Source organism: Stomoxys calcitrans, chromosome 1, assembly GCF_963082655.1.
Source record: "Stomoxys calcitrans chromosome 1, idStoCalc2.1, whole genome shotgun sequence".
NCBI classification, from domain to species: domain Eukaryota; kingdom Metazoa; phylum Arthropoda; class Insecta; order Diptera; family Muscidae; genus Stomoxys; species Stomoxys calcitrans.
In genome coordinates, this window is record NC_081552.1 from 129,794,258 (window position 1) to 129,806,591 (window position 12,334).

General features: G+C 38.3%; 1 protein-coding gene across 2 annotated transcripts in view; it reads left to right on the forward strand.

Annotated features, from left to right (window-relative positions):
* The first annotated feature begins 1,316 nt into the window (after nucleotides 1-1,316).
* The window catches only part of LOC106093435 (porphobilinogen deaminase), a 29,133-nt gene continuing 18,115 nt past the window's right edge, over nucleotides 1,317-12,334 (forward strand). The window contains exon 1 of one of the 2 annotated variants that reach the window (XM_013260486.2): nucleotides 1,317-1,546. Coding sequence is in view for 1 of the 2 variants with exons in the window: in XM_059360090.1 (XP_059216073.1) it covers nucleotides 1,499-1,546 (48 nt within the window). In the remaining variant the exon portion in view is untranslated. The remainder of the gene's footprint in view (nucleotides 1,547-12,334) is intronic. The other variant, XM_059360090.1, reaches the window with a different exon arrangement.

Genomic DNA, 12,334 nt, shown 5'->3' on the forward strand with positions numbered 1-12,334 from the left:
CCCGAAATAGATGATACCGAAAGATTAAAACCTTGGGGTTATAATGCAATAGTAATCAAACTTTTCATTACCTTTTTTTTTGTATGTGGATATTGACATGATTATTATATTTTGATTTTTTTTAACTACCTTCTACTTTATTTTTACCATCATATTTATTTCTTACATTATTATTTATTGACCATTTTTTTATATTTTTTTCATATATCCTAAGTTTTAGCTTACGTTTTTTTTACTTGTTTTTATGTGATAGAATTTGCAAAACGTTCATGAGTACGCGTTTGTAGGGTGTCTATTCCCAACAGTGTGTCCCTTCTAAGAGAGCTCCCTTAGGTAGGCCAGGCTTAACCGTTTTTATTTATATTAATTTGATTATCCTTCTTTGCAAGTTCTAGTGTTCAGTGTTCGTTTCATGTAACAAGAAAGTTAAAAATTAGAAGATTAAGTTAATTGATTTAATGCTATAATTTAGTTAAAACTCAGTACTGTCAGTTTATTGTTGATGATTTTGATAAAAGAAAGACAGGAATCTTAATACGAATTGCGTTAGTTTTAGGCCTTTATATTTTAAATAAAATTTATGATGTTGTGACTTGTTTAAAAAAAAGAAATATGTTGTGCTAAATTGTGGATATAAGGGGGGTGTCAACGTGAGGTAGGTGTGGTGGCTTGAGCGGGATACAGGGATCATGTTTGAAGAAGGGGATGTCCACATGACCATGGTAGGGCAGGGCGACTGGAGGTTTCCATCTACCTCCCACTTAGGAAGAAATCTGTGCTTGTGTGTTAGTGTTGTCTAGTTTGTTAGAACATTTTTATTTATTGATACGACCCCGGGGCGAAAGATGATGGGATGGGACCTCCCCTGATAAGGCGACGAAATCTAGCCGGTGCCCAAATCATTTTTGGCCGCAAATAGGGGCCTCGTAACATAGAAATGGAAGATGCTGACAAAGGCTTTTGGAAAGTTGTGCTTATATAACTTATGACAGTGAAAATACTAAAAAATCTTATTATTTTTACAAATAAATGCTGCATTTGTCTCTTTTTAAATTGTTTTTGTATTTATTAATTACGAAGGGGTGGGTTTTGGTTGAAATTACTACAACATACATGAATTTCAGTATGACCCGAGCATTCACATTTGTGTGTGAAAATCACCCATTACTAATGACTCTACCTCTTAATTGTACCATGGACATTCCCTTCGTAAATCCACCCAGATTTCCACAGACCCTGAGAGAAAGAGTCGGGTATTTGACTTCAAAATCGACTTTTTTAGTCTATAAAAGTCGGATTTGACATTTTTACAAAAAATTCGATAAATCGAAAGTCGACTTTTAGATCCCTAAATTGATCTGTCAAAATTGTTGGATGGTGAGGAGTTAATTAGTTGAAACGCACGCAAAAAGACTTGTTTTGGGCAAGTTACCAATCGGATTATACATAATTCACTGGCACTGCTACACAATTCATAATATAATACTTAGTGCCAAAGATGACCGGTGATAACAAGCCGATTAAAGTCGGTTCCAGGAAGAGCGAGGTAAGTTAAGTGCACGCGTAACAATTCTATTTGCAATTCATCTTTGTGCAGACTTGAATTCAGTATTTACCTTCGAACTTTGCTATACTGTGCGACTAATACCATTTTTCTTGTCTTGTCTTGTCTTGTATGCATACTGAATACTGATTTTGTTATACAATCTCTTACCTTAGGGTAGTGACGTGTGCGTGGCTAACTTGCTTGGTTCATGTAACACGTTCGTGGTAGAAATAAAAAGATGTTTCTATATTTTGCCCACTTAGTAAAATGTTGATCATTTATTGAAGTTGATTACAATAAATAATTATTACATGTGGAAAGTGTTGGGTTTAAATGCAGTTTACGAGCCCCTCACCGATCTCCGTGAAATTGATATATTTTGTTGTTAATGGGTCTTGTGTTTTTGATAAAATGCATCATCGTAAAGTTATTTTTAAGATCTTTCGGATGAGTTATACTAAATTTTCGTGCATAAAATATTAAAAAAAGTTATAGACAAAAAACTAAATTTTTGAACTTATTTTTTTAATTGTTTTGTTATATCTGAAAAAGTGACACATATTACCAGATTTCCCATTCCAATGTTAAGCCCTTTTCCAGGCCTTTCATTTGGTATGTAAAATTTTAGTTTTGCATACTATGTACAAAAAAAATATTTTAGAGAAAAATTTACTTGTTTTGTATATGAGAGAGGAGAAAAGTTAAAGCCCAGCCGAAGGCCCGCAAATTTTCCCTAATTTAGAATAAAAAGGGGAATTTTTATCTAAATCACTATTGAATTCATGAATTTTAGTCCAATTTGCCTAGGTTAGGTTAGGTTAAGTTGAAAAGGGGGTGTAGATATTAATCTGACCCATGCCACTATGGACATACCCCTATTCAGTAATCGGCTTGTTGTGCCGATGCTACTTACAAAATCTTTAATTGTTTTCAATATTACTGCCCCAAGTTGGTTCTTGTCTGGTATTATGTCTCCACCTAAGTGCAGGTGTCTGTTAAACTCGAAAGCCGGGAAATGACAAAGGAAATGATCCAACGTCTCATCAGCTTCCTCGCATGCCCTACACATGCTATCAATTGCCGCACCGATTTTACATAAGTGAGCTCGTAGTCCTATGTGTCCCGTTATGATACCAATAGCTATATTAACCTCCTTCTTACTTCATTTCAGTAATAGCCTCGTTTTCTCACGATTTGGATCCCCCCATAGGATTTTCGCCGTCATACCGACCGTTGTTCCATAATGTTGCACGCGCATTCGTCGCCCACTCCCTAAACTCGGACTGCGTCGATCCGCCTATGACAACATGTTCTCTGAACCTGTTGTATGGTCCTTATGTTGCACTTTTTCTCCATAGCAGTTCACCAAACTACTGAGGCTCCTGTAGAGCCAGTGGATTATCCTCTGATTCAGGCCCCATTCTTGTGCCCAACATCTGTGAGCCTTCTCAGTACGCTCCTGAATGTGACATTTCCAATTCAGTTTCCTGTCCAAGATCACACCTAAGTATTTTGCCTTGTCAGATATCGAAATCGTCTTATTGAGGAAACGTGGTGCATTAAATTGGACCACCTTCGTCTTCCTCGTGAAAAGGCATAGATTAGTCTTCTCTGGGTTAACATTGAGACCTCTGGGTCTAGCCCAGTCATATGCCATATGCAAGGCCCTTTCGGCCTTTCTGCATAAATCGTTCGGATCCTTACCCCTTAGACTGTCTCCTCAGTCAGCATCCCTTATAGGTTATTTATGGTGGTCACCCATAGGAGCGGCTATAAAATTTGCTTATATACAGTTTATTTTTTTAGTGTTTTTTTTTTTTTTAATTTAAGTGTTTTTTTACTGTTATAACCTATGAGTGAGGAGAAACCCTTAAGTCCGGCCAATGTGTCTAAATACAGTTTATTTTTTTAAGAAATCTAACAATTTTTTGAATAAAAATGGGTTTTTTTATCTGAAATATTATTCAATTCATGAGAAACTTTAATTGTTGAGTTCAATTTGTCTATGTAATTTTATGGCCAAGAATTGGATATGGCATTCGAATATATGTATCATTAGGTCCTATAAAGTTTATGAACTGCATCTTTGGTTTTTGGTGGGATAATTTGAAGTTCTAAACCTTAAATGAAAGCTTGAGATCTTGGCTATTATATCACGTCGTAATTTAGAATAACACAATTGGGAAGTTTTTTTGTAAAATAGTATTTATTAAAAAATTTAATTTAGTATTTAAAAAAAAAATTTAATTTTTATTGCTGCCCGAAGAGGTTTAAATATATTTTTCTACTTTGTACTTCGTTGAAAAGGCTATTAAAAAATCCACAGGATGCGCTTTGTTTCGTTCAAATCGGCCCATACTCGCTTTTATATTTAAAACTTTAAAGGCCTTTATCTCAAAAACCAAGTCCTTGCCGGACAACATTCTTATTTTATTCGGTTCGGAGCATGAAGCGCTATCGCCTGTTGTAGCAGTGTGTTGTAAACTGAGACGGCAGCCGTTGCCGTACCGGAATCCATCGGGTCAATCCGGTACGTACATCCGGGTGCCATGGGATTGGTTCTTATTCTGGCTGGGCAGTTAAACCGGCAGCGTGTGTCGCGAATTATCTGTGTGGTCGCCAGTCGTTTTTGGAATTTTGAGTTAAAATATCAAAACACCGTAGAGTGAAACAGGGAGTTTCCAAGGCGAGGTTCATTGTTCACAACAGATACGCGTGAGGTGAATATTGAGCTGAATGTGGTGGTCGATGGAGAAATGATTCCGACCATCAAGTGCCCCAAAATACTTGGCGTCACATTTGATAGCTCTTACACATTCTCCCCACATGCCGCAGCAATTTGCGATAAAGTCAAAAGTAGAAACAAGGTCCTCAAGTCTTGCCGGCAGCACTTGGGGTGTCAGACTGCCGTCTTTCGAACTGCGACGGGCCATCTTCTCAGTTCTCACGTGGACCTCCTCCATCAGGAGGCAAATATCCTACCAGTTCGAAGACATAACAACAAGCTGTCTAAGCAATACTTTCTGGGTTGTAATCGCAGAGAGCATCCAAATCTTCATCTTGTGGATAGGTCTTCACCACTCAGAAGCCTTAAGGTAGATCTACATGAGCGTGTGGTTCAGCTCTACAAGAGAGAATCTCTAGATTAAGCGGGTCTAAACAACATTCAAACAGACACAGTAGCGGTTGCGGTAAATAGCTACCGGGTGAATGCAGTCCTTGGAGAAGACCGCCTGCCGGCAAACCAGAGAAGTTCTGGCTCAATTACGTTCCGACTGATGCAGCCGACACACGTCACCTATTTAACTGCCCAGCCAGACTCACTCGACTCAGACCCAGTTCCCTCTGGACGCACCCCATCTTAGTCGCAGAGTTCCTGGATCTTGACACTCATAAGAATAGGACACAACAACGAGGACGTAGAAGGCGACGACGATGGCGCTTGTGACCCACTGCTGGTTATGTTCGCACAGCACCTTGCAACATTTTAAATGTGACTATACTCCCGTAGTGACGTAAGGCCAGAGCAAGATCGAAAATGTACCCACTCCATTCACCGGTTAAACCTCACCGACACCGAACGACGATGGAGGCGGTTCTGGCAAACCGAACAGAACCAGGGTCCGGGGATCTTTTCAATCCCGGCACGGACAAGAAGCGTGCGGAGAGGGCACTCCCGGATATACCTCTCCCATGACGGAGAGGACGAACACGTAAACTGAGGTCTCCACGTAAGCACCGGTGCCTGTTGGCCGCGAAAGCCGGGCAACGCTTTTGTAAGTAGCACGGAATTCCTGACTTAGAGGCGGATTAATATCCGCCTCCTCATGGAGGAACCTAGTTTTATGGTTCCTCCATGAGATATATTACAGTCGTAGCAATTAGTTCACATTAAAATAAATTTTTGTTGTTCGTTTGTTTTGTTTCGGCTGAATGGGTTGGCATCAACCGAAGTATATTTTTCCAGAAATGTGCGGAATATATGTGAAAATTAATTTTCCGAAAAGAATTTCATGAAATTAGGAAATAATTTTCAGTGAAAGATACGGAAACAGAAACAGCAAATTGTAGGTTTTGTTGTTGTTGTAACTACATTTGTATGTGGAGGTGGCGATCCTCGTCAAGCTCCATATGTGAGCAAACTCGTGACCGGAAACGTTGTCGCCTTGTCACACCGAGTATCATAAGTACCCAGGAAGCCACCCTAACTCCAAAACTCCTCCAAGTAGACAAATTGAACGTTCATATGAAATGAAAGATATTCGGTAGTAGATTACGAATCTGGCATAAAAAAAAAAAATACAGATTGAAGTGCAATCCCATGGCAGCCGGTTGTACGTACCGGATTGACCCGATGAAGTCCTTCATCGGCAAGGGCTGCCGCCTCAGTGTACAACACACTGCTACAACAACAACAGATTGAAGTACCGAAAATGCCCCAAATGGGCATATTAACCATTTATGACTATATAGGGCTAGGTTCGTTTGTTTGTTCCGTAGACTCTAAAACGGCTGAACCGAACCGACTATGGCAATATGGAGCTCAAATCAACGGTATTTAGGAGTAACGAACGAATTTGATATCTATTTTAATACCGATATTTGAGTCGAAGTGTCTGGGTGCCATCCCTCCCCTAAAAAGCACTTCCCATTACCCTAATTTTGAAAAACCCAAATCTCGAAGATTGGTAATGCGATTCGTTCGAAGTTTTTTTTGCACTTTTACAGTCTCCTGAAACAAAACATGGTTTCTATTGTTGGGGTCGGGTGCCTCGGGGGCCACCCAAAACCCGGCAAATGGATATATAGACCAATCCCAACAATATGGGGCTCAAATGAAAGGCTTGAGAAAAAAAAGGAAATTTATATCCAATTGAAGAGTCATGTGTTTGGGGGTCGCCACAACCCATAATACCTTCCTAATCGGACGTATTTACCGACCATTGCAATATGTGACTTAAATAAAAGCTATTTGGTATTAGAGTATGAAATTGGTACTCATATTTGGGACAAAGACCCTGGGGTCGACTCCACACTCAAACAGAACTTATTTACCGATCATGCCAATATGGGGCTCATATAAAATGTATTTGTTGTGGAGTACGAAGTTTATACTTACTTTAAGGGCCAAGTGTCTGGGTGGCCACCCCACCCCCCGAAATACCCCGTAAACTGGAAATATTTACCAGAGTGGTAATATGGGACTCAAAAGAAAGACATTTGCGAGTAGAGTAAAATTTTGCCCATGAACCGAGCAGTGGCAAACTTCTCACACATCAATGAGTGCTCTCCGATTCAAGCTTAAACTCAATGAGAAGGGACCTTTTTTATAGCCAATACCGAACGGGGTACCGCAGTGCGACACCTTATTGGGGAGAATTAACATGAATATGCATGGCTTGGTACCTCGCAAATTTCGCCAGCATTAAGAGGAGATAACCACCGCTTTAATTCTTTTTCGACGTTCTCGCCAGGATTCGAAAGTACGCGTTCAGCATCAAAGGCGGGCTTGGGCTATAGTGCCACGAATTCGATATCCACATTTAGGGCGATGTGTCCCCAAACTAAAAAGACATTAGAGAGGTAAAGCGAAGCGTGCTCGGTTCGGCTAGTATTTAATAATTGTTACAAAAAGATTGCGTGTATTTTTATTTATTTTAAAATTTTGTCGGCTGGAAAGGAATTTGGTAGGTTTTTGAAAAATTTCGGGCGGAAAATTTTCTGTAGTGGCAACGCTGATCATAGGCACTCAGTATTTGTGCAAGAGCCGTTGCCGCCCGGCCTCTCACTTCTCCACTCGATACTCCTTACTGTCCGCGACTGCGTTGCAGCTACGCCATATGGAGCATTCCACTATCCGCAACCTGGTAGTTCGCAACTAAGCTTCTTGTGATAGCAATGAACATCACATAGATCGGACCTTAATGTTCCAGCCTGTGTGGTGCTCACAGTTATCCCGTGCCGGGAGGGAGGAGGTAAATTTTTCTTAGAGATTTGTGTTGTCTAATCAAAGTTTTGTGTTATCTTTAAATAATTTTCAATAATTTTTCATTAAATGTCATTGAAATTTAAAAAAACAAAAAAAAATTTTCTTAAGGAGAAATTTCGTAAAAAATTTTATTAACTTTTTGTCTTAAGAAAAAATTTAATTAGTATTTTATCTTAAGAAGAAATTTAATTACAATTTTTTGGTTAGAATACTTTTCAACAATATTAGGTGTGATGGCTTCAAGGGCCGTGCATTGGTATGTTGTATTTGAATCGTATTAATAGCGAAAACGCATCTATGGTACAATTACCATATTAACCACGCTCGACAACCCTGTCTATTAGCTGTACTTTTTCCCAATGCATGTATTTTTGTGTAATGACAGACATTCTTTCTGTGGCAAATTACACTTCTTCCGTACTACACATGATTTTGTGCATCTGTGGGAAGTTGTATTGATGGCTTCAAACGCTAGACAACGGCAACGGCTCTCGCCGCCGCTCCGTGTGCTCAGGTTCGAATCCCGGCCGGGCTCTGCCGGAGGTCATTAAATTTTAAAATTTTTGTTTGTTTCTCTTTCGAGACGAGCTCAATGATCGGAGATGCAAATGGAAAAGGAAAGCCAAAGATGGCAGCACACACCAACCACTATGGGACGCGTATCGCCTTTGGTTAGAAAACTTTTCAACCATATTATTGTGTAAAAAAGCATTGAAATTTTGTGTGGAAAACGTTTATTTAAATTTTAGGCTGTTTAATAAATTTTATCACAACTTTCTCTCTCAGTATAAAAAAAATGTTTCTTTTTTATAGTGAAAATTTCACATTCCTGTTTTTTCATAATTAACATGTTAGGATGGGCTAAAGTCGGGCAAAGCCGACCCTTTGATAACCTACACCACCATTGGGTAATGCAGGCTTATACAAAATTAAAACTTGCTTTAATTCGAGATATTGAATGTAGACCAAAACCAGTACAAATATGAGGAGTCATAGAGGAAATTGCCATGCAAAATGATTCATACGCTTGTTGATAAACGCGTGTGCAAAGGCCCTAAAAATGAATATCGGGAGATACATATATAAAGCAGCTATACCTAAATCTGAACCGATTTGTATTAAAAAATTTATCCACGATAAGAAGAGTCCTTTGAGAAACTTTCTTTTTTAAATTCGTGAGGATCAGTTAGAAAATCACCAAAATATTGCAGTATTTGTTAAAATCGGACAAAAATATAAACGGGAGCTATATCTAAATCCAAACATATTCTGATAAAACTACGAATCTATATGAGGCATAAAGCAAACGTTAGAGCCAAATTTTGTGAGGATTGAAGATTGGTTAACAAATGACAAAATTATTGCAGTATTATTGACATTGATTGATTGATTGACGTCACTGAAATGGATAGCTAAAATGTTTTCATCGATCCCATTAAAATTAATTCAAATCATAAATGAAAAGTCTTAACGTAGTTAAACACACATTACAATTTTGTAAATTATTGGTGCTTGGCGCGTACGTTTGAAAATCCATAAATAAAGGGTGATTTTTTTGAGGTTAGGATTTTCATGCATTAGTATTTGACAGATCACGTGGGATTTCAGACATGGTGTCAAAGAGAAAGATGCTCAGTATGCTTTGACATTTCATCATGAATAGACTTACTAACGAGCAACGCTTGCAAATCATTGAATTTTATTACCAAAATCAGTGTTCGGTTCGAAATGTGTTCAAATTTTGACAAATTTTGTTCAGCGATGAGGCTCATTTCTGGTTGAATGGCTACGTAAATAAGCAAAATTGCCGCATTTGGAGTGAAGAGCAACCAGAAGCCGTTCAAGAACTGCCCATGCATCCCGAAGAATGCACTGTTTGGTGTGGTTTGTACGCTGGTGGAATCATTGGACCGTATTTTTTCAAAGATGCTGTTGGACGCAACGTTACGGTGAATGAACACATTTCGAACCGAACACTGATTTTGGTAATAAAATTCAATGATTTGCAAGCGTTGCTCGTTAGTAAGTCTATTCATGATGAAATGTCAAAGCATACTGAGCATCTTTCTCTTTGACACCATGTCTGAAATCCCACGTGATCTGTCAAATACTAATGCATGAAAATCCTAACCTCAAAAAAATCACCCTTTATAAGTGATGATTCAAATAAACTTTAAACAGCAACAAAGCATGAGTTTGTTTGTTGATTCAGAAGAAGACAACTGTTGCCGCCGAAATTTGTAACTGCTTTAGAGGACAGCTGGGATTATACTGGCATGCTGCTTTGCGCACGATTGCTGTGAGGCTGTAAAATTCAATTTTGCTTTGTTCCATTGTCTTTATTGGAACTGCGCCTGTTGCTGTGTGTGTTGTTGTAAGCCAATGCTGTTAACATTTTAAAGTGATAAGTGCTCCAGCTTCAATGTTATTGTTGTACTGCAGTTATCCCATGTCTTTTGACCATCATCTTTATTTTATGCAGTCACTTATGATTTATCCCTGAGATTGTTTGAATCATAAAGGCTTTTGTTGTTTTGTACCATTGAGAGCCATGTTATAGCAAGAGAAAATGTTTTCCTGCCCTACTTGTAGTAACGCTGTAAAAAATAGCCAATTGCTGTGAGTTGTTTTAACACATTGAATGTGTTAACTTTACCAAAGATCAACATACTTTCCTATACAAAAATAGGAAATGCAAGATGTTTCAGTTTAATTGCCCTACTTGTATAAATAAAGAATCGGCAATTGTTGAACTTTTTGGTTGAGACGGTCGAAAATAATAGAGTTAATCAAGGACCGAGTAATTTTGATGGTATACGCTTGCATTTTGAAACTTTTATTGCAAACAAGGAGAAGCAATTTGATGCATACAAGTTGGAAATGCAAAAGCAAATAGAGGGTCATGCTGGTAAGATGGATTATGTTATCAAAGCTATGCAACTTGAAGTTGAAAATAAAATCGATGAAATGGAAGGCACTGTGCAAAACTGCACTGCTGTGGTCAAACAAGACTTGGACAATCAAGTTAATGCTCTCCAAAGACGACCGAACAGGTCAAACATTGTAATTAGAGGTCTGCCTGATGGAATTAAGCATTTGAGAGATCCAGTCGTTAAAACAATTGAGATGTGCGACATTCAATTGTGTTCTGATAATATTCAGCACTGTTGCTACTTTTCCAAGAGAAAAGCAGTGCTGGTTAAACTGAATTCCGCATATATTAGAGATCGCATAATGGCGAATTATCACAGGCGCGATCCACTATGGTTGGGTGATGTTATTGGCGACTCACATAGAAGTCGAATATATTTGAATAATCATTTAAATCACACAGCATCGAAATTGATGTATATTTGCAGGAAATTATTGGAGCTTACGGAAATATAAATTAGTAAATGGAGATCGTCCATTAGGCCCAATTTTACACAACGATTACACTGAAAGAGAGCATGGTTCAAATGAATGTGTTGATATGCTGGTTGGAGTTGGTGGATAGTGATACTTAGCCTTACTTTTATAATGATATATTAATGTTTTTTCTAGGATCTTATTTGATGTCGTTGTTAATTATTATGAGTTTATTGACTAATTTAGGTGATGTTATTAGTGATTAGAGTGTCTAATCACCTGAGCTATGCAATTTTAAGAGGAATTTTAACATTGGTCATATCAATCTGGCAAGCTTTAAATTGGTCCAGGAGATAAGAAGCATAATGAAGGCTAACTATTTAGATGTTTTTGGAGTAATTGAAACATGGCTGAATACCTCTATTTCAACGAAAGCAATACAGGTGTCTGACTGTATTTGCCACAGGAATGCTCGCCTTGATTCAGGGGGTGGTGGTGTGGCCTAGTATGTTTCTCCAAATATTAAACATAAAGTTATTTGTAAAAGTAATGCTTTTGGCGTTGTAGAGCTCATATTTTGTGAATTGATTGTCAATGGAAATTGTATGTTAGTTGTTGTAGTCTACTTGCCTCACGGGCATTTGGCTGTCATGGAGGAATTAATTTCTGATGTAGTAGTCAAGTATAATAATGCCATTATTATGGGTGACTTCAATAATAACTTGTTTGATATACATAAGAAATATGTGTGCTAGATTAAATCTTAGCATTTTACACAATTCTATTCCTACCCACTATGATGGTGCACATAGTTCGACCTCGCTGTTAGATTTATTATTGCCCACATTTGTTAAGAATTTCTAACCACTTCTCATGTTCAGGTTTACCTGACCATGTATTTATTTTTCTGTCCTTGGAAATCCATGAAATTGTAAGCCAATATTGTTTTAATGGATTGTATTTTACTTCTGATATTGATACTCAATTGTCTGTTCTTAAATTTAATCTTCATCAAATACATTCTGTTGTTCCTGTTTAAAGAAATGTTTGTAGTATTGACAAGGATTATTGGTTTAAGTCACCAGAGACATTAAATTCACTAAGAGACATTACCTTACCACTGTCCTAAACCTGTCTTTGAACACTCTTATAGTTCCCGATGTCTGGATAATGGGAAGAGTGATCCCGCTACTAAAGACCCGAGTTTGGGAGAGTCGTACAGACCGATCTCCCTTCTCTCACCAGTGGCTAAGACGCTTGAGGCATTACTCCTTCCGAGCCTCGTAGGAGAATTTCCATTCGCCGAACATCAACATGGATTTCGAAAACTGCATAGCACAACAACTGCTTTGCATGCCATCACCGCACACATTTGCCGTGGCTTCAATCAGCCCAGGCCTTGTGATAGGATGGTCCTCGTGGCACTGGACCTATCGAAGGCATTCGACACG